Raw genomic sequence first — 26,605 nt, 5'->3', positions numbered from 1 at the left:
CACTGATGAGGGCTGAGGCGGGTCCTTAGCCCCCACGGGCTGAGAAAAGGGCCCGAAGCAGCACCCCACGGGAGCACCGGGGCCGCGGAGGCTGCGCGGTGTCGAGCCCCCGGCCCTCCCAAGCGCTCCGGCGGACAGGCCCAGCCTTCGACCCTCGGCAGCGGTGCCAGCGAGCGGGGCCGGGGGAGCAACGCGAGGCGCCTCCTGCACCCCGAAAGGAGGAAGGGGAGCGGGGCTGGGGCCGGGGCCCCGCAGCCTCGCCGGGCAGCTGTCGTGTGGGCACGGACCGGGGGAACCGGGCACCCCTCACCTGGCTGCCGTCCCCGCCCCAGGAAAGCTGCTGACAAGGCCCAGGAGACCCCGGGCGTTGACTTGAGGGGAGCACGCGCCCTGCGCCGTCGCTGCGCGCGCACAACGACTCGAGACGATGCTTCCTCCACAATTTTTATTTTAAATTACAAAGGATGTTGCATACATTGATGAATTTGTATCTGAATAGAAGTGCTAGGGATCAAGGGTGACAGAGTAAACAAAGTCAATAGTTTAATTGTGCCTCTTTTAAAAAAAAATAAAAACTGCACAACTATTAACCAACATTAAACATTGCAACTCTTAACAGATCATGCTTTTAACAAGGTAAATTTATTTTCTAACAGAGACAAGACTTTCAGTAAGTTTTTCTGAGCTCCAGTTGGAAGTTGATTATAGAATACCAAGGACAGCGTTACAATCATGACCCCAAGCAGAGGCAGAACAGGATGCCATGTTTTGTTTAAAATGCCTTTTTTTTTTTTTTTTTTGCCTGTCAACCACCTGCGTCCGCATGTGCCATCAGCCTTAAGAGTTCACCCAACCACAAATACTGAGCAGTAAGTTTTACTTGGACATAATATTCTGGGAGGACAGATAACTCAGATCAGAATGAACATCCATCATTATAAGAAAATTAATAAAATTAAGTGCTACTACTGTTTCTTAATCAGAAGATTTTGATAGGGCGGAGCGTGCTTTTGCCAATTCCAAATCCAATCCAGAAGTTTTCCTTACAGTAGCTCACTCACCCAAATTTGACTTACGCAGATACCCGACTACAAAATATTCGACTCAGAAACTCAGAACGCTGATGTTACCTAAAACGTTTGGAGGTTTTTTTTTTTTTTTCTTAGGAGGGGGATGTGGAAAAAGTGCGGCTTAAAATAGCTCCGGCTCCACAGCTCATTAGAAAGACAATAAATGCATAGTCGGTATTTGCTCTTGTGGAAGTTCATGAATGTCTAAGAGGCTGAGGATTATAATTCAGTGCGCACACACACCTTCTTATCATGCTAGAAGCATTGGGGGGAAAAACATGGCATATTGTGAAATGTAAATTGTAGAAAGATAGAGACATTTTTGTATGCTGCAAAGAAAATATAACCTAAAAGTGCCATCTTTCATTAATGACATTTAAGAGTCCCAATTTATATTGGGAGATATTCAAGAGTGGTGTTTTCTCAACATACTAATGCCCTTAATACAGTTACAAGAAGAATCAGTCACTGAAGCAGCAACTGTTTGAAATGTACTTCACATGATCCCTGGGGTAAACAACATAAACCTCAGCGGTGTGCAAGGCTGTGTCAATAAGCCAAGACCACATCTAGCAGCACACTTAACTAGATGATTCCAACTGAAGCCTCCAACTTAAAAAGAAAATAAAATCATGATTAAATGCATTCTTGAAATTCAGGTCTCAAGGCCAAATACAGATCCTAACATTCGCAGTACATAACTGGGTTATGCCTCAACAGAATTTCAGGAAGACTAGCAAGCATGTTTGAGGAACAGAATTGCATTTGCTGTTTCTGCTGAAGGCAACTTGTATACAACCCTTTGAAATTCTCCTGATAAAGCCTTTCAGAGCTTTAAAAAAAATAGCTATGTTTAAACGAGTTATGGAAAAGAAAAGCACATCCAGTCTTTATATTTTGTGAATAAGCTAACTGTTTTATTAATGAAGGCAAACATCAGATAAATATTAGGGGGCGGGAATCTTTTCAAAATAAAATCAAAACTGACACCGCTGTGTTTCAGAAGTGTCTAGTTGCTTTTAAGTTAGTTAAAAGACCCTTCATCCATTTTAGTTTTTTTTTTGTTTGGTTGGTTTTTTTTTTTAAAAAACAAACAAAAAACAATCACTTTTTTCCTGGCCCTCTTAGTATGGAAAAAAGTCTAGCTACGCAGAATTAGGAACTGAACACAGCTGAGCCTGACTCTCACATCAGCTTTACAGCAATGCAACTTCATTAAATCACAATGATTTCAACCAGTATGATAAGAAAATCCAGCCCATCCACACGTAAACATAGCTTTAGTAGTAAGTCTCTCTCATCCAAAAAAAAAAAAAAATAGTACTCACCAAGTATCAGTAAATGTGTTCAATAAACCCTAGAAGGAAGGTTAGCAAAAGGGGCTTAGGGCTCAAAAACACCCTTCGTGAGCACCCCCTCGTTTTGCAAGGCCATTCAAAAACTGGTCTTCCATAGAAATACAAAAGGACTGCTACAGAGAGCAACTGCAATCAGATCTATCCCGACTTTCTGCAGGATGCTTTTAGCAGTTCTGATTCGATTTCAGAAGGGTTAGGTTCGGAGAGGTCAGAGGGAACGAAAAACATTTAGTTCTAGATGTACGAGTAAGGCACAATATAAAGCCACATCATCATCTGTCATGAAGGAAGAAGGAAAGGACGCGACTCATACATGGTACAGCAGAATGAGCAGTCCATCGATTCAAAGTGTGGCACCGAAGTTCAGACTGACGAGATCTCAACAAGAGCAGTTAGGACAGCATGCTTTTAATATGGAAACAAATTCTAGAGAATCCAGTGTATCAGAAAAAGGAAGAGCTTTCGTTTGTGTTAAATCAAAAATGTATAATTGTTTTTGGATATAGGATTAAAAGTGAATATTCACAATGCCTACACTCAAAAACAAACAAAAAAATCCAGGACTTCATTAAGATCCACATACCATGTATGAACACTGAAAATCTTTAGAAAACGGTCTTCTCTAAAGATCATCCAAAAATGCATGCCACAATTGCCAAGAAACAGAACATGTACATTTGTTGGTTTTTATACCCTTATAAGATTTTTGTTTGTGATAAGTATACACTAAATGTATATATTTTAATGACACTAGAGGAAGCAGATTGTTACTGGCATTAAAGTACAACCATTTCTAGACGGTTTAAATGCCACAGAGTCCCCTGGTTAAAATGTAAAGCTGCACAGCTTGCCTATGTCACCTTTATGATAAAGTTAAACCAGCAAAAGGTCTTATCTTTACTCTACATTTTACTGCCAGGTTTTATTTATATCAAGTATCGCTGCAGCATTCTGACCAGCCCAGAGTTAGCAGCAAGTGGCAGGAATCATATAAAACGCAGTTTCTTTTTTTTTTTTTTTTTTTTTTTAAACAAAGTGCTTTTCTAAGATATACATACATATAAATAGGTACAAAATAAAGTGTCAACATTAAAAAGCTCAACTATTTAAAAGCTTTAACTTAAAATAATACATAGAAAACACTGAAATGCAAGGGTATGGAATTCACTAAAGATTCAAAGTCTACTTTGAAATGCGAGACCAAAATCATATTCTGGTTTTCAGACAAAAATAAAAAGCTATAAAGTTGTATTTGCCCAGTATTTCCGAGCAGTAAAAAAGGGGCCTTTTAATACCTTGTCAGTTTAATTTGTCACAGAAGTTTTTACCTGATTGCAAAACTGCTCTCTTCACGTTCAGAAACGCTGCCTTGCCTACACAGCTTGGATCTGGCGTAAGGCCCTCTGGTATCTGAGCAGCGCATTAACAGCATTCATCAGGAAGGAACGACAGTATTCAAATCTGGGTACGGACACGGCCCTAACTTCCCAAGAGACATTCTCTGTCGGGGTTCTACGGGCCGTATGCACCTCCGGAGTAACTGCACCGTCGGCAAGAATCGCGACAGGGATACACCTGACCCCCTGCGCAAAGCAGCAGCAACTCGCCTCACCCTAGCACCAGCACCACCACCTGAAACAAAACCACCCACGCTCCACTCAGAGTTTGCAAGTCTGAAGTGGATTTACAAAGTTTTGCCTAAATTGCCCAGGGTCTTTGTTCAGTCTCCTGTAGGAAAGACTTGCTGTACAGCTCAGTAGTGGTATTTTGGCCTCCTCCTCCCTTTCGAGTCTTCCAAAGCACTGAGACACCGAGTAAGCTGCGTGCACGCTCGCAAGCACGCGGCAGGCCTGCCACCTTCATCGGCCGCTCTTACTGCACTATTACCGATTCAGACTTTTTTTTATAGTACAAGCTTGGATATAAAAATAATCTACTTATAAACAAAAAGGAATCACAGTACAAACAAACTCAGACAAACTAGAAGTGGAGAAATTCCCCAAAGGGAGTGGGGAGAAAGCCTTCATGGACTTTTGCATTTTTTTTTCAGCAGCTACATTTGAAAATATTTGGTATTTCTATTTTCAGTAAACAGTGTTCTGTCATCTTTAAATAGGGAGAGAAAGAACAGGGAGGAACGGGGCGGGGGGGGGGGGGGCGGGCGGTCCATGAAACCAGAGAATGATCTTGCCTTGAGATAAAGGACTTTCTCACCGAAAGCTAAAGCTTTTAATCTGTACGTTAACACTGACTACAAAGCCAACTCTTATTAGCAGAAGAGCAAATAAGAACTGTGTGTTAATATTCCTCAATCATAGAAACTACTGAATTAACAAGAATAAGTCACATATAAGTTTGAAGAAGCTAGTTTCGAAATACCTGTACAAAAATATAAAAGTCTATAAATTTTTTTTTTCTTTTGTTTGAAGCCTGTGTTGATCCTTGGAAACATCACATGCATAATAATACATCAACTGGAAAAGTGGCAACTAAGGAATTAGATATTTGTAGCTCTTTTTTCTCTTTACATATATACAAATTACAATAAAAATAATTTTATTTTGGTTGTTTGGTGGAAGTATACTACAACAAACTAAATATTTTTTTTTTAAATTCTCAAAGTTGAAAACTATTTTACCAATAGCTTACTAAAATCCAAATATATTAAAATCTCCTACAGTAAGTGCAGAGAAAAAAGATTTAAAGACTCCGAGACGGCCACCAACTTATCTACCATGGAAGCGAACTACAAGAACAGCAAAATAATATTGTTATGTATGAATGCTCCTTCTGTAGATAATTGGACCCAAACAAAAAAATTCACAGTTCAGTAAGATCCCTAACCCTGACCTTTAATTTTTTTTTCTTTTTTCATTTGTTTTTACATTCAGTACAGTATCATATAAGCTGTGCAAAACTTTACTTAGACTGGCAGTTCGCCATATCAGTTGCATTTGTCTTTGGTACAAAAATAAACAATCGCATTAATGTGCAAGTATTTGTTTTCTTCCGGCCAAAGTACCGAAATTGAGTTTTCTAGAGCCATCTTTTATACAATACATAGACTCTGTGGCATATATCTACATTTTCAACATATTCCTATATACATTCAAAAATTTTAAGAGCTGGAACAAATACATTAAAACCTATAATCTTACCATCTATACATCTTGGTTTTTCCCCTCAGGGTTTTCTTCATACAAAACTTTACCAGCTTATACTGATAGCTCTCCCCCCAAAATACAAGGCACAAAGAATATACTTTTTTTCTCTTGCTTGCACAGACATTTAAATACTATATTAAGCTCAGAAAATTAAAGTCTTATATGGCACACTAGCTCTAATGCCACGTGTGCTATGTACAAGTTAATGGTTGCAAAGAAAGCTTACTGTTTTTTTAAGAAGAACAAAAGAAAATCCAATTACTGAAGAAAAAAAAAAAAAAAAAGAAAACAAAAACTCCCTAAATTGACAGCTTTACCAAAAAAACAATTCCTGTTATTTTACTTGGAGCATAAACCTGTCACAATGTCTGGCATGTGCTACAAACTTTTACTAGCAAAAACATGGTTTTGCTTCTAAAAGAAAAGTGATATATTCTGGTCCTAGATAACATAATTTTAAAAAGAATCCTCATCTCTCTATTTAAGCTTAAAGCAGCTTTGAAACTATCTGGTTTATGCTCCAAAAATGCTATTAAGCATTTTATATCATGCTTTGATTTCTTTTACTACGTTGTTATTTCAAAACAATGGAACCTAATTGTAAGTGTTTACGTAATGCTCAACTGACATGCAGACCAGAATGCCATTTACAGGGAAGTACTGACAGCACGGGTGGAATCTGACCAGTGGGAACGGCTGAAGTCAGGTCTTAAACTTTTGACATTGGTATTCGTAGCCCTACAAGGCCACCGGTGGGGTCTCCTTCTGCAGTCTTCTCTAGAACTTGATTCACAAATTCTGATGTCTGTCCAGCTACAGGGAGTCCTACAAAGGGAGGGCAAGGAAACGTGCTGTAAGGTTACTCTCCATTGCACGTATCTGTACGTTCCTCTAAGTAATACAAAGCCAATGAAAGCTTTGGTTAGTAACCAGCCAAAAGGCACAGACAACTGAAATTAGGAAGCACTTCTTTCTTTTCTCTATTCCAGAAACTGTCTGCTGTCTAACGTATCATAGATTCTCTGTCTCCTCACATACACGCAAACACATGAAGTTTACTGCTTACCAAGAGTGTCTTTAATAAGTACGTTCAACTTTTGTTCCATGTTGACTCCTCTGTCATCTTTAGGAACCTGCACCCGACTAACTATTTCTTGTTTAATGGAGTTGATCACAAACAGTAAATTATCTGCAAAGAAAAAAACCTGGCTTAGATTTACAGCACATTCCCCCTGGAGCAAAAGAGATCCACAGCTGTCCACACACTGTTATCTGTAAGTGTCAAAGGTGTCACATCACGCTTACTGTAAAAATTAAGATGTAACAGTTTACATCTGTAAACATATTTTCAAAAATGTTTACATCACATGCATACATTTACATAATTTACAGCCGAAAAGTAGCTCAACACTGCAGGTAACCCAATTTACGTACGCTTTATGGAGTGGACTGGTTTTGTACCAACCAAACTGTTGGGTTTGTACCAACCCTGTTTTCTCTATAAACTGCCAGGTATGACCCAGGTTACATGATGGTGCAAAACACAGACTTGTCCAAACAAAAGAAAAATTAAGATGTGAAGAGTTGTATTTACCATATTCCGTGTTGAGACCCCAGAGTTTTACTTTATTGGCTTCATACTGGGCTTTCTTTTTTAGTCTACAAGCCCTATAGTAAGAAGAGGGGAAGAATTAGAACACTAACAAAAATTCCAGAGTACTAAGAGCATCTGTTTGTTTGCCACACGAACTTATCAACCAATACTGCCAGAGCTGTGACGTACAAAATCATCTATCTACTCACTCGCCTTTCTGCTACCTGTATTTGCTCACATTTCACACTGACGGATTTTATCACTGTATCAATCGTTTGCCCTGCAGCTAAATAAGCCAGCTTCCAGTGGAAATACATCGCTACCTAGGGAACAGGCAAACTACATCTCCAAAGTGCCAGTTGCCCTGCTTTGATAAACTGGTAATTAGCCCATTGCAGAAGCAGGATCTCTTGAGGCAAAAATTAGTTAGATCTTAATCGTACAGTTGTAGTAATGCAAATGTACTTTCATGTAGCGTTATCTAATACGTACCTGGAAGCCAGCTTGTTCTTTTCTTTTCTTGACCTCGGTCTGGCCGTTAAGGGAAGTTCACTGACTGGCGTCAGGTCACTGATCACCTTATTCAGCTTCCTCAGCTCATTACCAATCTGTAGAAGTTTTCTGGGGTTGGGAGTCAGGTCTTCTACGTCAGTCCTCCGTGACTTCTTTGCTGCATATTTTCCTGTTGTAAATATGCAGAAAATTGGGTTGGGAAGTGGCACAATACATACACAACCCTGCAAAAAAACATTCTTCAATATGTAGTTTTTTGGGTGCAGTTTAAGTTCCTTTGTTCATTACAAGAGAATGGACTGGAATCACGTGATCCCTAAGGCCTTTCACAATAGAAAGAGCATTTCCAGACAAACTGCTTTGTACAATTCATATTATATCCAGATCAGATGAGAGCAAATACCGCTGGCCAGGCTACTGGATGTGACCGACGGTATACACACAACTGTGCGGAAAAATGTATGTCACAAGTTCAAACCCAGTTGTTTTGCCCCAACTGTAACTTTCTAACTCATGTGTTCAGCCGATATATCCTCGTGCACACTCAAGTTGATTAAATTCCTAAATGATCTTATTATTGCTAAAGTTCTGTATTAAGAAAGAGTGTCAAGGCCTGGTACGGAAATGATCTTCAGTGATACCAAGCTTCAATGATCCAGATAAAGGCTAGTCAACCCCTTTTGTATGTATTTGAAGCTATTTAAGGTCTGTTTTTCCTGAGGAAATACACAAGACAAAAAGTCTTTATTCCTTAAGATTCTTTGCCACTGCTATGTGTCTTTTTCTAAGTTTCTATTAAAAATGCCAGTTGTTACAGACACTTGCAAGAAAATGCTAATAAAACTTAACAAAACCTGCTCCGGAAATATTTATTAGAGTGCTGATAATTTAGCATGATTATCTGAGATGGCAGATAACCGTGGTACATGGCTGTATGTGAAAATAAAAAAATCCTGCATATGTTATATTCTGTAGCTTCTGGATGTTAAATCATGTTTGATCCTACAAATCCCTCGCATACGCACCTGACTTAAAGGCCACTTGCTCCTCCAAGTGTCTGGTGGGACTGAGTCCTCGAGGCACGTTTGGTTATTTGTTGTTTAATTACAAGTACAGATATAAGCCTTCATAAGAAGGAACAGTGGTAGGGGCTTTAGGTACTGATATTTCACTACAAGATAAATAAGCATATAAAAACTAAGGAGATAAAAAAAAAAAGTTTTCTTCCCTGAATAAATCTACAAGTAACAACAACAAAAAATCTTCTGGTTTAACAGAAGGTAAACTGCCATGTTAGAGAGAGCAATTTTCAACTGTAAGGGAACGTTAACATTACAACCAGGGAAGCTGGTTTCATTTTCCCCTTCAAAGCCAAAATCAAATGGAGCAGCCTACCAAAGAGGTCCTGTGACGAGAAAACAAACATCACTCCTAAGAGTGGTTTGTTCTGGGTGGTGTTAGTCATGCGTGCAGTACAGCAAATTGCTCATCAAAAAGTTACGGGAATAAAACACAGTTTTATAAAACCAGTTGGTTTAAGTTTCTCAGAGGGTATCTTCAAGAAATAGTTTATTCACAGAAGAGTAACTGCTTCACTGTGCTGCATTCACATAGGTGGGAGAAACAAGTAGGGAGGAGCAAAACGAGACAGTTACGCCTTATTGCTTGTCCTTCAGTTCATACTGCGGTTCATGTCAACTTGGCATCTCAGATCGCTTCCAGCTTACTTCTAACACAAGCAAGACTGAAACTCACAGCTACGAGGAGCAAATATCGGTCAAGTGACCCATCCAATATGTTTACAGTACCGCACTGAGAAAATTTCGAACTCTTGGGGTTTCCACTGAAAGCCCTTGGAAGTTACAATTCTCAATTCATCCACTTTCCTTGGGAAGAAACCACACGGAAAGTTACTACTGTATGTTCACTGTGCCTTCTTTGGACACTGTGCAGAACTCTGCTGAACTGAGCAACAGACTTGCAGTGTTTTAATCACTTATTTTCATGGCCAAAACGCAACTTCTCAGCACTTGCAAGTATGAGAGTTTGGCTACTGAAGGTGTCAGAACGAAAGACATTCACGTATAACTAGGACGCTATTCTTACCATGATGGAGGCCATTCTTCTGATACATGTTACTTGGTAAGGTATCTCGATTCCACTCGGACGGCCTCAGCATTCTTTCTTGTTGCGATGGCGTTAGTTGCTCGCTGTACTCCCAGAAGTATCTTCGCTTGCCTCTTTTCCGAGAGGATATTGCAGTCATTTCTTTTAAATCCTCCACAGAATCATTTTCATACCCTAAAAGGATGCATTGCATTGTTTATATAATGTTGACAAAACTGTTTCTAGCCCTTTAACGGTGGACTGAGCATTCAAGTTAGGAGCAACGCCACAGACAAGGCCTGTTTTACGTTATCTAATAGACTTGGGTTTCGGCATCAACTACTACCGGGTACTTGCCTTAAATCCAGGAACAGGCATTGAGCCAGTGATGGTGCTTCATCAGTTGAAAAGAGACAAATTATTTATGCATTGAAAGCCCCTTTACGTTCTCTGCCCCCTTAAGCTCTATCGCTCCTCTCCCCCACAGTCCCTCCACTGCAGGGTACAGGACCCAGCTGTTGGAAAGTGCTCTTCCATCCCTACAATTTTCTCCATGAATTTGCAGGAACATAATCCTAACTCGCCTCCACGGTTTAATTCATCTTTAATCAAAAAGCATGGAAAGAGAAGCAGATGATAAAGATGGATTAGCAAAACACTAATAAAGAAAGCAAAATTATTCAATCATAGATTATTCTGAGTTGGACGGGACCCATTAGGATCATTGAGTCCAACTCCTGCTCTTCCTTGAGTTCGAATACCTTTGGGAAATAAATCAAACCACCCGTCTCTAAGAGCCTAGAGGAGGGGGCTCTGTTATCGGGACGATGACCTGAAACCCGTAAGAAGAGACCATCTGAACTGAAGGGATCTGGACACAAGCTGTTCAACCTCTTCCTCACCTCTTTAGTGGGATGAAGGGAAGTGATCAGAGGTCTATTATGATGCACTTGATAGGATGAACTGTTCGTGAAGTACATGGAAACCGTAATGCCACTATCCACATTGCGTAAACATCTATGCCGTAATTTTGTAAACACAAACCACAGTTTTTAAAATCCTAGGTATGCTTTAGAAAACAAAGACAACCTATACTAAGGTTAAAAAACCCCAAACCACTGCATCACCTTTTGTAATAAAATGCTATATAACAGTTCACATTTACCTAAAAAAGAATGCATTTCAAAACACCACATACACTGACAAAGCTTAAAGAAAAGCCAACCACTGAACGGACTGTGAGCTTAACAAGCCTTGACCCCCTACGCTTGAGCTCTGCTTCATCTTTTAACAGTAGCACAAAGAACACTTTCTTCTTTTTAAAACAGTCCATTCAATGAGCCTGTTTGCACTTGAAAAACCAGCTGAAAGAGAAAAAACAAACCTTCTTGCTTTGGTTTGACTCTCACCTCATAACCCAAAGTACGAATAAAAGCTAGGTGCGCAGAAGGATGAAATCAGTTCTAAAGTTCTGATTCTTAATCATTTCATCAACTCATTTACTCTGATTCTCTGGTTTATTAAAAAGACAGTATTTTAAAGGCAAATCAAACAAGGAAACATGCTTTATAAAACATTTTTTCTTGTATAGCCAAAATGATTATGACAATTTACATTATAGGTTCAAATACCATAAATATTTTTAACTGTACTTCCATTTTACCCAAATGCTGTTTGACATAAGTATCAAAATACTCTTAAAAACCCCACTTACTTTCCACTTGAAAAAAAAGTCAAGCTATGGAACTCATTATATAGAGATGTATAAATTTAGCCCATCTTCATGATAATACAGAATTAAGCCAACTGATGAAAACAAATCTCTTTAAGAGTTGATGTGTACAAATGTACAAGGTTAAAATCAAGACTTCCTGTTTGCTTGTTTAAACTGTAATTAAGTTAGCAACTGAAATTATGTTGACTTAATGCATCCTGCCTTGCAACTCTAGCATCGACCTGCTATTATTTTAAAGTTACAGAGAATAACCTAGTGCACCACGTCCTAACCTAGTCCGTAACATACAGAAGTGCCACAAATCTGTTTAGCTTTTCTGCACTGTATTCATCTTCCTTGAATTCTCCTCCTAGCAAAGATCATGTAGCAGCCTCACTTTCTTCGGCGGGCTTCTAAGAAATCTGAAAGGGTTCTTGTATTTACCTTTCAAGCCCTTCGCAAGTCCCTCCTAAAAATCTTTGTTCACATCCCTTACTATGGTTCTAGGTTTAAATTCAATAGGGTTAAACTAAGTAAATCAGAGAACAGGATAGACGTGACTTCTGTGTCTTACCAGATCAAAAGCAAAAATAGCCCCACCAAAACAAAACCAGAAAAAACCCTGCTCTCTATTATTTAATCATACTGACTTCTGTCAAACCATTTACGAGTCTTTGTCCCCCAGCTGATGGTCCAGCTGCTCAGAACAGATGCAATGCAACTTCTTTAAACAACCTCCATGTCTCCACAAGCACCTTCCCCTTTCAGCTATTTCTTCTCCAGTGGTACTGAAAACTGAATCAGTTGTTGCATCACTCATTTCTGGAATCTCTTGACTACTTGATGGGAGAAGCAGTCATTTACAAATATTTCTATTAAATGAGATAGGTAAAAATATACTAGTAATGGCAAAAGAAGTTTAAGCACTAAAAAAGGCCTGGGCTGATAATTCCCGTAATAAATTACCTTTGCAGGTGACCAGAATTGCTAAATCTCTATCATGGTGGTAATAAAAACACTGTTGCCCAAACTTGCCCAACAGCCAGTCACATTTTAATTATTTCTCCAAGTTCCTGAAGTTTACTATATCCAAGTATTTCTTCAGACAACACTAACGCTTTAAGAAAGCATTTCAGGCACTCCAAAAACATACATGAAGAAGAATAAACAAAAGCAAACTGCGTATAAAATACATCAGAGGGTCAGCAATAACGAGTAAGTTTTTGTACTTTCAGTAAATTACATCTTCACTCTAGAATTCTCAACTGATTTTGGTTTCAGTACTACGGAAGGTTAAATCTTCCTGTGCCATGCCTATTTTTAGAAACTTTATCCATAGCATTTCCCTTTACTCTAAAGGTAAAAAAGCAACACAAAGTACAAGAGCGACACAATTAAAATACCTGGAGAAATTACTTTCTAATATAATCTAAACATACGATGAAATTGTTAGTATCACCATACTCAAGGTGAATGGCTTCATTCACTTAAAGGTCTAGCAAGCCTGTATAAGCCAAGTTCCTCAGTTCCTGTCCTGGACGACGCAGTTGTATTTAGAAGGCGAGAGCAATTGCTTGTCAGTAAAATTTGAATAAACGGCAAATAGTTCATGTAATTCCACCAGCCGAAATCCCAGCATTTCAGTAGGACATCTCTTTTTCAGGGCTACCAGGCTTTCTGTGCAACATGCCTCCGTGGGCTGCAAGGCACCGTGCGGTACAGCAGTCATTACAGCGCTGTAATAGCTACTCAAAGCCCCGGAAAGTAGAGGGAGTTCCATTCAGAAGGAGGGAGGAAGAGGTTTGAAAATGCTAATAAAAACATGTTATGTACATGTACAAGTAACATAAAGGGCATAATGCTTAACAAGTTCAATGCCAACTCAGGAAATCTACTTAGAAAATAATTTGATCTGGGAGTTCATGACGACACACACTGACAAGCTTTAGGGAAGCTGCTGTTTTTAAAAAGGCAAAATTCTAAAAAGGCTGCTTTCCCCCCCAAAGTTATATATTGCCAAACGTCTGAATACCTTAATGCTTATATTCTACTACAAAGCGTTTATAAAATGTGAATATTATAATACTTTCTACAATGAAACTAATACTTGGTTACAGTCCTGTCCCTTTCCCTTCAGATTTTATTTTTACACAACGTTACCGCTTTGTTACCTTCTAGGTGAAGGTTAGTTCTTATTTCTGTTGTTAAGGCTCCATTTCTACATGCAGAAGAGAGGAATTCAGTATCCTTTGAAGACCCACTAAGTGTTACTGCTGAAAACCACCAAGAAATGGTTCTATTAGTTTCAGTGGCAGGTATTCTTTGGATTGTGTGGAAAACTGTACCTACAGCAGGACTTAAGTAATTACAAAATTATTTCACGCGGGCTATGATTTCATACCAGCTATCAAGAGATACAACTCTGGATAAATTCAAAGCAGCAACCTACTGAAGCACTAGAAAGCTCTGCACATCCTATCATCAAGCCACGAAAAAAGAAGACAACAAATGCAGGTAGTTACTCTGTGACCTTAGGCTACAAGCTTGATTTTCCTGTATTCTCTATTATTTTTGTTGCATGACCGCAGTTTATGCAGTTTTTCTCGAAACAGGGCAATAGAGACCTTGTATAGTTTTCATTAATTACATTTTGCAAAGCACTTAGAAAATCTGGAAGTTCATAATTTAAGATCAGTGCTGCTCAGCTGTAACTATAAAGCATTCAAAACCATTCTTTCCTACTTGGCAGACCAATCCATCAACCTCCATGTTAACAAAGCCCAACATTGCTGGTACCTGGTTCTGAGAAAGTATCGCTGATGTCATCATCTTTATCATCCTCATAATCTTCTTCCTCGTCGTCGTTTTCAGACAGCTCGTGCTCACTGCCGAATCCTTCATCGTGGTCCTCATCTTCAATATCATCCTCATCATCCTCATCTTCCTCGGGGTCTCCTTTGGCTGACTGTTCACCCAAACTGTCTGTTACAAAAAGAGAATAGTTGTGCTCTTCTTTCTTCTGCGAAGAATCTGACACCGATGTGCTGGCAGAAAGACTGCTCTCCCCCACAATAAGCCCTGGGGCTTCCTGGGGTGGACTGAGGAGCAGTTCTTGAGTCTCTTTAAAAGGCAATATAGGAGGCGTACTGTGACTATGCGGGGACTCTATTCCTTTTCTTTCTTGTCTCTTTGCTACAGCACCACAATAGCAGGTGTTCTCCTTTGCTGCATCAGCATGTGCCTGGCTCAGCACTGGTCTGCTCTGCGGTAAAGGATTGATCTTTACTTTTGCCTTTTTAACATAGTCTTTACATTCAACATGAACGTTCACCTTTTCGTTATTGTACACGTTGGTCTTCACCATGATTTGTGTACTGGAAGCAGGCTGAGTTGCAGGTTTGCTTGCCTTCTGAACACAGTCCGACAAAGGTGCCTCAGCCTGAACGTTCTTGGAGGAACAGACTGGGGCTGCTGCTCTGGTTGCAATTTTTTTGCCAGGTAACAAAGAATTTAAAGGGTTTTGTTTTACACTGAAGAGCAAATCAGGGTAATAGAGTGAGTCAGAAACGGGCTGGGAGTCCTCGCTGTTAAGCTGAGCCAGTGTCGGCGTTTTGCTTATCACCTCTTCATCTTGATATGGGCTTGAAAAGTCATCAAGGCCCAGGTAATCCACCTCTTTTGTTCCCCAGATGTCACAGCTGGTTAATTTAGTGTACTTAGTTAGGTCTTCACAGTAGGTGTCCCACTGCTCCCACTTTGAGGTGAGAGCAGCTTCTTTGTCCAGGATGTCCGTAAAAGACTCCAAGTTCTCAAGGTCTTTGCAGTCCTCCATTGAAAGTAAGTTGTCTCTGGAGCTTTGCTGATAGTCCATTTCTCTGTCCTGTGCACAATAAGACAAGTTAAAAATTAATACAAAAAAAGTGTCAATCATCTCTGTCCTCTACTTGATCTAGTACGGTGAGCTTAATTCCAGTGAAGTGTAAGAGAGCGATAACATATGAAGATACCTCAGCTTCCAACTAAAAGCTTCTTTTCAAGGTCAGAATGAAGCCCAGCTTCCATGCTTCAGCAGCAGATACTTCTGAAGAGATTGCTAAAGATACAAGTCAAATGCTGCTGGATTCTTTTTCTGCTACTGCAAATGCATCTGGTCATCAGGAACTAGACTAGTACCAACATCCACGCATTTAAAATATGAAGGACATCACAGGCGAGCTGTTGTAATCTCTATTAACCTAGGTCAGTCTTTGCTGTGTGCTTAACAGAATATGCTCAAGTTTACCACTCCCTGGAAAACCTCATTCTAACACGATCAGTTAATGACTACGAGCTACCTTTCTCCTTTGATGCGGGGGGGTGGGGGGTAAGAAAAAGAATGCTAGTGTAAGTAGCTCATGAGTCAACTTTTATTTTGCTTCCCCTGCATTCACAGCTTGGGTGAAGTAGCATATAGCTGCTCTTGCAGAAAAGATTGTAAGGAAGAGTCTCAAGCATCATTACATAACATCAACACAGCTCTCTTTGAGACTTGTATATCAAGCCTCTCCTGACCGCCAGCTTTAAGGAGCGTCTACTGAGGAAGCATCACATTTGCTGGACAAGCAGTTTGGCTCTTCCCTAATCAGTAGCTAGCAGTAACGAATAATCTTCTAGCATTCTTGAACAAATACCCCTTTATTACTACACAAACTCAGGGTATTGGTCAAGGAGAGGAAGTTATGTACGCACAGAGAAAGATGACCTACCAGTTCATACATGAAGTCTGGATCTGAACTGCTTGCCAAGAGATCCGTGCTCATCAGAGTCTGCTCTGAAAATGCATGGCTCCGAAAGGCGTCCCCAAAAGGAGGGTCCATTCCACTCACACTGGGCTACAAGAAATTGATGCTGACATTTGAAGCATGCTATAAAAAGGCATATTCTTTACTTCAACAAAACATAAAGAGTATCGCCATTTCATCCAAGTCTCTGAATTTGTGCTGTACTTGCATCTGGAAGGTTTTTACCTACACAGATAAGCGTGTCATTTCTCAGAGAGAGAGAGAGAATGCTTTAAGAGCAGCTAACAACATGCAGCTCTTTAATCAAAGGACACATTTGTATTCATCATATAGCTGCAAGAGCATTGCTCAGTCATTCTTTTTTGTTGGTTTGAAATTCTCATGCGTTTGCCAAGCTTAGGGATATGTTAGCATTTCTAGAAGAGGAAAGCGAGTACTGGCAAGATCTGTGAGTATCAATAGGCACCACACGCTTGCAGGGCCTTCACCCTAATACAAACCATTTTGTACTAAAGCAGTGTTGACTGGGTTTAGAACCATTAGAGCTCATAAAACTTCCACCTGAGATTGTAACAAAAGCAAAATTTATTACAACTAAATCAAGAGTGTTATACCTCGAGAGAGAGAAGTGGAACTTTGCAAAAAAACCATTATGCAGGATGACTGGGTATGCAGGGAATGGGCAGCAAGGCTTTCTGCTACATTTAATTCCAGACCTCTATTTCTCTTCTAGACACACTCGCCCTGAGGGCTGGGAAGGGAGAAACACTGTACTGCTGAAAGTCATTCAGTGTGCTGATGTGTGAATCACTGCAGTAATAAAAGGCTGCTCTCCAGGCATCCACCCTCGGCAAGGCGACAACTTTGCCAAATCTTGCTGTGTGAACAAATACAGCACCAAGAGCAGCAACATAGCTTCCACCATAGACACTACTGCCACCCTAAAAAATATACACCCTTTAATTCTTCCTACTAATGCCAGTCAAATTTTCTCTTAAACTCTCTTTTTTTTTTTTAATAAGGAAACAGAATTATTTACAGAAGCAAATAAAATCACAACAGACTTACCTGAGGCATTTCCAAGCCCAGATTCCCCAAATCCAATTCCAAACTTCTTGTTTTATTCACTTGTAGGTTCCTTTCCAGCTTTACTTCAGTCTCAGTGAGTTTACACAATCCATGCAATGAAATTTTTCCTTAGGACAACTTCAGTTCACGCCGGTGGAGCTCTTCTATTTGTAGACTTCTGTGTAGAATAAACACAGCAAACCCCCAAGGAGGTAAGTAATCCTTCACCAAAAAGGTAGTGCTTAAAAAACAGCCACAGTGAAGTAAAGAAAAAAATTTCCCCGAAAAGTGATTATTCCTCATGCTGGAATGTACAGCAATTGTCTTCCCCTGCCATCTTTCATCAAATGAAAAGCCACAGATGCTACAGAACAGAGTTCCTGCTAAAACCTTTTTGGCCGAGTTACATTTTGTTGCCTTTTTTCCTCGTTACCGAGACCACGAGCTCCACAGACATATGAAAAGAAACGCCTGCCTAATTGGAAATAATGACTAGCATACTGCTGGGTATACAAGAGAGAAACAATCTTTATGACTAATATAACAGAGGCAATAAATTCTAAAAATGTCTCAGGCAAACGTCTCAAAATACTAATTTCAGAACAGGCAGTAATACTGTTTCAGCGATATCTCCTCCTTTTCTTAAGAGATTAATCCACCCAGCATCAGATAAGATTATATCAATCACTCATATAGCAACATCTAGTGGTAGAGGGATCACAGCAAGCACGCTCACCGCCCAGCAGCAGAGGAAGGGAAGAGACAGGCTTCCCCAACAGAACAAATTAAAATTTGTGCCAAATTTGGCACATACTTGCCTAATAAAATATCTCCTCTATTAATTTCAAGTAAGGCACATGTTGAAATTGGTCCAATTTATCTATTAGTAATTTTACCAGTTTAGTAGCTTCTATAGACCTGCTGCTACTTCAGATGTATATCTAAAGACTTTTCCGAGCCTCATATCCTGCTTAATCCTGCATTTTTTAACAACATAAGGAAAAACTGAACTGTAGAAAAGCAGGCACCGCCATAGCACAAATATCAGTAACTATATCTACACTAGAAGTATGACAAAAGACTCATAAAATAAGTAACAGGAAGTAAAAAAGAACAATGTTATATCAAAAAGAACAATAAAAATATCATCCATGGAATCAAACCTTAGTATCTAACGTAACTGCATTGTCTTCAAGGATGCTGCTTTCTTACCGTCTTGCTTGCCTGCAAGATCCCTACCCTTATATAAAAAGTCTCTTTAACAAAAAAGCAGCATTAGAGGAGCATAATCAAAAAACCGAACCATCATACTTGTACAGTTTTTCAGCATTATCAGTTAAAATATATTTGTTTCTTTGAGCAGAGTTCTTCACTCAGCACTGCTGACCTAAGTCAGACTTTGGTGCAACCTGCTCGGGCTACGTTTATTCTCTCGTTTTCAAAAACAAATAGTAAAGTGAAAGTGTTCTCCTACAGCGGAGCTACGCTCAGAACCCTCCTCCCGCCAGCACATGACAGCATCCCCGTGATTATTCCTACTTTCAGATAGTATCTCAGCTATTTTGTTGTATTCAGCATATATACCATCAGACTGCGGTAAAAACAGACACTATGCGAAGAAGTCTTTACTTATCAAAACACACTGCTTTTCAAAGAGCGGCTAGATTATAAAGAAAAATTACGAGTCCAGTTCTACACAAGTTCTCAGTAAAACCATGCTACCACTGCCAAAGCAAGCCATTCCTTGTAGGGCCCTGCGTCGAGTGCCAGTTCCTTCTGAGAAAATTTTCTTTCTGCTCTAACACTTCCAGGGAACTCTTTTTACTTATCTTAAAGTGACATTTAAAGTTAGTTTGCATCCCAGGGCAACGTGCCTCAACAAGCCCCGTCTCCCTTCTCCCAGCACAGGCCGCACCGCAGCAGAACTAGTCCTGCCCGTGCTGCCAAACTGGCACGAAGGACTAATTCACTTTTCAACCTGGCCTGACCTAGCAGAATCTGTTCTTTAAAACAAACATACGATGTTCTCATACGCAAAGAAAGAGGGGAGAAGGATATCATCTTTAATACCAATCCATACCTGAGTAGCACCTTACTTCCTTGACATACGGAGCGGCAGAGGTTGACGTCGTTTTCCACAGAACATCAGATTAATACGCTGACGCCAACACCAGAACGGCATCATTCACATGGAGACTGCCAAAGTTCTGCCCCGCACGATATAAAGGGGACGGAAAGGAGGCGTTTGCTGCCTCTTTACCAGTTATTCTTTGTCACGTTGTTGTTAGAACAGGTACCTCAAGCCATTCCACTGCCTTTCAGACACAACTAGGGAAGGGGGGTGAAACTTAATCTGTACTGACACTGGTTTGAGTAACAACCGACCAACGCTTCCAAGTGTCAGGACCAGGGAGCTTTTGGATCCTTTACAAATCCTCGAAACAGACAATAAACGCTCAAAATACTTTTACCGTCTCAAAGACTGGAGTAATCTTTTAGCTATAAACTCATAGCACCACTTAGGAATGACGGTGTATGTGCTCCTGGGTCAAAGCAGTATATCAGCTAATCTGATCGTCCCCCTAAATCTCTTTATATTTCATTCTTGAAATTTTATAATATTAATATTTAAATGTGATTTGAATCTCCTTAGGACCTATTCAAGCGTTCCACAACATCAGATTTTTCTTGGTAGCTCTACGGAGGGAGGAAACACAGGGAGGCCATAAAAAGACACTGCCTCAGGGAGCAGCCCCATCTGGGCATGCTTCGTGCCCCCATCAAAGCAGACCTCCTTCCAACCGCTTTCTGAATTTCCCAGAATCATCCAGACCTTCATGAAAAGGCTCCCAGTGTTCACACTTAACTACCAGTATTTTTTCACGAACCGGTAAATTAAGATGCATAGTAGAAGTCAACGACACATATGGAAGCACGGACGTAAAATCTGAACTCGCTGTGAAGGAAAGTAACTTTGTGGATCACAGCTGAAGTCCCATTTTTACAGAATTTATCACTATTGGCACTCGGCTCAAGACCCGAGTTAGAACAGAATAGTACAGTTGTTACGTTATCTATAATGAATACAGATTTGAATGCGCTGAAAGATCCGCGGCAGAGCTCAAGAACAGTGGTATAAGAATTACCGAAGATAAATATAGCAGGAATTCCTGCTTCAGGACAATTTTTATTAATGCCTTACACGGGCCCTTCCCAAACGCAGAGACAGAGAGGCGAAATCCTGTAGTTGCTCCACAGCAACTGAAGGGCAGGTGGAATGCACAGCCCGAGGCCCCGCCGCCGCTCCTTTTGGCAGCAGCCCGCGGTTCAATCAGATTAAGGTGATTAAGGAACCAGGCCCTGCGTTGGTTCTGCGTCTGCAGATTCCTGAGTCACGGCAGCGCAGAGCTGCGCCCCTGCTCCTAGGAGAAGGCTCGCTCCTTCGCTTGGGCGTGAGGAAGGGCAAGACATCTCAGGAACTGCCACGTTCATCTCACATTTAAGAATTTGGGGTGCTGATGGAGGCATGCATGTATACATTGGTTAAAATCCCCACCAGTCATCGATAAGTAATCAAAACCTGTTCTATAGAGTTAATAATTCATTAATCTAATGACAAATGCTAATAAAAATCCTCTGCATGCATATTTACTGTTTGAAAACATGCATTTAAAATAGTTTAATAGTGGTCCCAAGACACCTGGGAAGACTGAACTTCAAACAATCTAAGGGCAGGCTTATTACGTGACATTACTGGTGCAGCAGTACACTTACACGGGCGGACAGCAGGACCTAAACTCAAAACAGGCAGCATTACGGAGACGCATGGCAGTTACCATGCACGTGCCGCTTCCCGGGACTAGTCAAGCACCCTTCTGCAACAACCCATCATCTCCAAAGAAGTCCCTACAAGAGAAAACCCTAAACTGCCAGCTTTCAGCTTGACAACTCTGGAAGTCTTCCTCAGTCACCTGTATGAATCATTTGTACTGCAGCTATAACTAAAGTTGCTATTTCTGTCTCAATTCAGATGTGTATTTTGTACAAGCTGAAAAGCACACGGAGAGTCGCTATACCATTTTGTTGACTGCACAGTGCTTATTATCACAGCAGCTGAACGCCTGTTATAAATACATTACATGAACAATTACACCGTTCATGATGGTGACCGTGCATCATGCAGCAGTTTGTAGTTACATTTTTGATGCAGATAAAAAACCAGCACCTCGCAAGAGCCTGTCCATACTGAACCTACAAACTCGGGCTAAAACATTCAAAACGCTGAACTCTGAGTTTCAGAGAATGCACAAAAACTATGCCACGTATTTTAAAAGAACCATTATGTACTATGCAGCGTTTGCTGTATCTGGACATTTTACCAAGTCCTACAGTTAGAGAGGCAAGACGTTCTCCTACGCTTCTCTTAAAACTTTTTCTCCTTCCACGGTTTGTGCCAGTTTGTTTCCTATTACAGAACATGCTCTGCTCAGTGCGGTCTTCAAGCGCAGAACGCATTTTTCTTAGTTTTGTTTCTGAGTGTAATGGTCTTGGTGTTTTTTTTTTCCTTCTTTCTATATGCTGCTTGAATTATTAGCCAGGCTTAAAAAAATTCTTTTCCTTTTCTCCCCCACCACAAAGATGCTAAATTTTCTTTTGTGTCTTTTTTGGGGTTTTGTTACTTTTTTTTTTTTCCGTAGCAGGTGAGCGAAGAGACTCTTGTAAAAGGTCTTCCTCTGCTTCCACCCACCATAGCCTGCTCATCCAAAGAAGCCAAGTCCCTCTACCTTCTCAGTGAGGTATCTGTATTAAAATGCCAGCATAAGCATCTAAGACATTATGCCCTTTGCTTTCCCTATCCCGGAGAGCAAGCAACAGCTGCTTAAGACACCCAGATCCTAAGTCTGACAGAGCATTGCCATTTGAAAGAACTAAAGATACAAGACTGTTTCACTTCTTTTAAGCCTCTTCCCTTCAGGAGAGGGAAACTGCTACTTCACGGTCTTTGTTCCTTTTCCTCTGCTGACCTTCCCTTCCGCCCCCAACATTATTTTACCAATCCTACTTGCCCACGGCAGGCAGGCTGCAAGATCTGGAAGTGATACTACTAAACAGAAGCTCTGGTCTCCAATCACACGCAACACCTCAGGTCAAAGAATTACCAAAAAGAACACAGCACTAGGATCGTTGTTTGAATTAACACCCCTACGCCTCAATGCCAGCTACCCGCCTTTGGAGGGGTACTCCACTTCGGCACGACTGCGTGAGCAAATAGGCAGATGCCAATAACTGATCATAATGCAAGAGGCAGAAGAAAAAAAGTGATTTTTTTTTTTTAAACCAACAAACAACGTATTGCATCTGCGTATTTTATAACAACTATGCCCAGAATAATATATTCCTGCTAGGAGCGCTAGCTTTTCTGTACATTCTGGAACAAAGACTGAGATTTTATTATTATTTCAGTGCCAAGAGTGGGATGTGCAGCATGTTAAACTTATTAGAACGATATTAACACACTTCAATTCATTTAAAAGACTTTTTATAGTTAAAATACAAATTGCATAAACCTTTATTAAAATACCACTGTAGAGTCAGGACAGTTGTTTGCACAAGAGAATTAGCAGTAAGACTAACATTCACATGCTTTTTTTAAGCCCGAGATTTCTCCTGAAGCAGAGTGCGGCCAAAGCAATGACAGAAAACGAAAGCAAAACTAGACAACAATTTAGCTTACAAGCTCCAGCAATATTCTACATCCCTACATGATGGTTGTTTCTATATTTTTTTCTGACAGTGCAAAGTCTTTCAGGGTAAGAAAAAAATTAGTTCTGTAGTTCCCAGAAAAAAACCTCTTCTGATGAAGGGACTGGTACAATCTAGCCTACTCTTCATACTGTAAAATTATGTTTTGTTACACTTTTGTTAGAAACGGGTTACCAGAACAGCATACTTCAAAGCCAGCAACAAATCAGAAAAATGCAGTCAAAATAGTCCAAAAGGTAAAAAAAGAACAGCGTAAGAGTTCAAAAAGAGAAGGAGGATTTTTTTTTTTAATATAATAATATAATCATGGAAATGACTATGGCAAGGTCTAAACCTTAAAATCTATGATTTTCAGAGAACTTTTGGCTTGACTTTCAAGCCAATGCAAATTTTCAAGCCTTTCTTATGAAGTGCCAAATATCCTTATCAAACTTTTATTTTAAAACATCATTTAATTAGGCTTCACAAACCACACAGCATGGACATGCAAGTCATGGGAATCTAACCCAGTGCGTTCCTTTATTTATACCACACTATCGGCCTATTAGCTGGAGAGAAGCTTCTGTTTATTCCCAATTAATTCCTGCTAACGCTGAAGGGGCTTCAAACCTTTGGTCCTTCAAAAAGCTCTTTTGCCACTCTCATTATTTAAAAAAGACATGGCAAGGATGCTCAACGGCCTGATGCCTCTGCTGCAGGCTTCTCTTATCAGGTAATGCTCCCATCAGACACAAAGCAATTCTTTCTTTGCTCAGGTAAACTACTGGCTACAAAGCACTGTATGAGGTCTCTGAGTTGTTATTCATGCCCCTAAAAAGTACTGTCGCTGAGCATTGAGATTTCTACAAGAAACCTTCCCTGTTAAAACAATTGCCCAATATATTTCCTATAGAAAATGCAACTTCTCATTTAAGTTGCCAACAATAAAAATCGACCAAGTTTCTAAAGCACCCGTGTCTGCCCCTCTATAATTCTTACTATGAAAATGTATGCGTAATAATAATAATAATTAACCCTCCCCACGAGGATGCTTAGAAGCCACTTGGTTAAGCAACCTGAGGCCAAAGGCTAACCAACCTTTTACCACCACCTTTAAAACATTTTAAAATGTTTAAAAGACAGTATCAGAATCCGATTCTGTTTTGCAGGCTATGTATTGCATGATTTCAACAAGTTACCCTCAGGTGGCAACAACATGAAGGCTACGCTTACTTTAAATGAGAAGTTAACATTTCAGCTGGCATAGCTGAATGATTCAAACTGTTCAGCCTGTTGCGTAGAGAAGCCTGAAAAAGAGCGTGTATTTTATACTGGAGCGTGACACAGTGAATTCTGGTCATTAAATTATCTTTGATACCCGATCAGCTCCGTTGGACGGTGCCCTGAGCAACGCTGCGGGCTGGCCTGGCCGCGCTGCTGGCCGCCCTAAACCAGAGCCAGCTCCGGGGGGACCAGGGCGCAGCGGTGCCGTAACATCGCCGCGTAAAATAACGTCCAGGCGGTGGGCCTTCGGGGCGGAGGGGAAATAAAGTTCAGGCTTTGGTCCCTGGTGACACCGGGGCTTTCGGCAAGCCGCCCCCGACTCAGGGAGCTTAACCCAGGCCCGGGGAGGCCTCGAGGACCCGGGGGGGGGGGACGCTGAGGGCCAGAGGCGGCCCCGGAGGCAGCTCCGGAGGCGGCCGGGGGGAGTTACCGGTATTTTATAAGTCCAGCCTGCGGGAACGGGCTCGCAGCAGGAGGCGGGACCGCGCCCCGTCCTCCCCTCGGAGCGGGGAACCGATCACCCCTGTGCGGGCACTGCCCACCCGCGGGCTGCGCACCGGCTGCCGGCCGGCTCCGGCCGCGCCCGCGGACCCCGGCGGCCCGACCCCCAGGAGCGAGAGCCGCCCTGAGGCACAGCGCTCCGGAGGGACGGGGCCGCGGGCACCCTCCGCAGGCCGCGGCACCGCTCCGGCCCCCGGCCCCGCCGCGGGCGGCCCCCGGCCCGCACCGCGCCCCCGCCCCTGACCCACTAACACACCTCCCAGCCAACATGGCCGCCCCGCCAGCCAGCGCGGAGCGCAGCCTAGCCCGGCCGCCGCCTCCCCGCCCCGCCCTCCCCGCCCGCTCAATGGCTCCCTCCTCAGCCAGGCGCGCTCCCATTCGCCGCCGCCCACGCCGCTCACCCGCCCAGCGGTCCTTTCAAGCTAGGGTGAGGCGACATGTAAACAAACCCCCTTCCGCCGCTCCGGAGGGGACCGGCCGCAGCGCCGGCGCCCCCGAGCCCCGTCCGCCGCCCGCGGGGCACCGGGACCCCGCGCCGGCCTCCCCCCGCGGCCCCTGCGCGGCGGGAAGGGCGCGGAGGGCTCCCCTGCCCCGCGGGAGGCAGCCCCCGCCCCGCGGCTCCCGCCGGGGCTGGGGGCGGCCGGGCCGGCCTCCCGCGGAGCGCATCGCCCGCTGCCCGCGGGAAGCCCCTTCCCCAGCGGCCGGGGCAGCCGCTCAGCCTTCGCCGGTGAACCTCCGTACCCCCCCACCCCAGCCAGTTACATAAAGCGCCGTGGCGGAGCGGGGAGAGTCCCTCCCGCCGCCCTGCCCCGCCGCTCGCCGGCCCGGGACCCCTCCCCGCCTCCGCCGGCCCCGCAGCCCTCCCGCCGGGCACCGGCACGCCCCGGGCAGGGAGACCCCGCACACCCACGGGTCAGCCCCGGCCGTCCCGAGCATTCAAACAGGTCGAAAGCGGAGGAGGCGACTGCGAGCCTGGAAAAGCAACAGAGCGCAGGAACCGCCGAGCCCCGCTGCGCCCCATCCCCGCCGCAGCAGCGCCGACCGCACCGGCGCCGCGTACCCGGGCAGCCTCTCCCCCCGCACAACCAGCAGGACCGGTCTCCCCCGGCGGGACGGCGCTTTCGTTTCCCCGGCGCTCGCTGCGAGACGCTTTCCTTGTAAAGGCACGGGCCGCCCCGAGGGAGGGAGGCTGGAGCGGACGCTGACAACTCGCTGCAAGCCCGCGCTCCGTCCCCGCCGCAGCCCCCCCAGCCACCGGCCCGACCCCTCCGCTCCGGCAGCCGGCGGTACCGGACCCCCCCCCCCCCCTCCCCCCCGCGCACGGCCGCTCTCCCACAGCACCGGCCGCCACACCCCCCCCGCGCCGAGCGAGGGGAAGCGGAGGGGGCGGCGGGCTCCCGCCGCTCCCCTCCCGTCCGCCGGGCAGACACACCCCCCCGCGCCCCGCCGCCCCCCGGGGCCGCCGCGGCCCGCACTCACCGGGCGGCCGGGGCTCAGCAGGGGGCGCGGCCCCGCGCGCTCCGGCCCGGACCCCCCATGCGGCTCGGGGTTTGTTTTGTTTATGTCCCTTCCTGACGGGTTCCCGGAAATCGCGTGACTCGCCCCCCTCACGTGGGGAGGGCGGGCGGGCGGGGGAAAGGGCCGCGCCAACCAATCGCCGCCCGCCGCCCCGTCGGCCAATGGGGCGCCGCCTCGGCCGGGCCGCCCCCG

General features: G+C 43.1%; 1 protein-coding gene across 6 annotated transcripts; it reads right to left on the bottom strand.

The window, feature by feature from the left end:
• Positions 1–1,356: 1,356 nt before the first annotated feature.
• Positions 1,357–26,498, bottom strand: CREBRF (CREB3 regulatory factor). Of its 6 annotated transcripts, none has more exons than XM_087754250.1 (10): positions 26,375–26,498; positions 17,369–17,546; positions 16,265–16,406; positions 14,316–15,399; positions 13,691–13,792; positions 9,806–10,000; positions 7,679–7,868; positions 7,187–7,260; positions 6,659–6,781; positions 1,357–6,417 (listed from the first exon to the last, which is right to left on the bottom strand). In XM_087754250.1, the coding sequence occupies exons 3-10, from the start codon at positions 16,373–16,375 to the stop codon at positions 6,302–6,304; spliced, it is 1,995 nt and encodes a 664-aa protein (XP_087610376.1). In that variant the 5' UTR covers positions 16,376–16,406; positions 17,369–17,546; positions 26,375–26,498; the 3' UTR covers positions 1,357–6,301. The 6 variants fall into 6 exon arrangements, with proteins under 6 accessions (XP_087610376.1, XP_087610373.1, XP_087610375.1 ...); XM_087754247.1 differs by having other exon boundaries at positions 16,265–16,390; XM_087754249.1 differs by having other exon boundaries at positions 13,691–13,789; positions 16,265–16,390.
• Positions 26,499–26,605: the final 107 nt, after the last annotated feature.

The sequence above is a fragment of the Nipponia nippon genome, unplaced genomic scaffold (assembly GCF_047370975.1).
Source record: "Nipponia nippon isolate SJK-2023a ecotype South Korea unplaced genomic scaffold, ASM4737097v1 scaffold_17, whole genome shotgun sequence".
Lineage (NCBI taxonomy): Eukaryota > Metazoa > Chordata > Aves > Pelecaniformes > Threskiornithidae > Nipponia > Nipponia nippon.
This window is presented reverse-complemented; position numbering and strand designations above follow the sequence as displayed.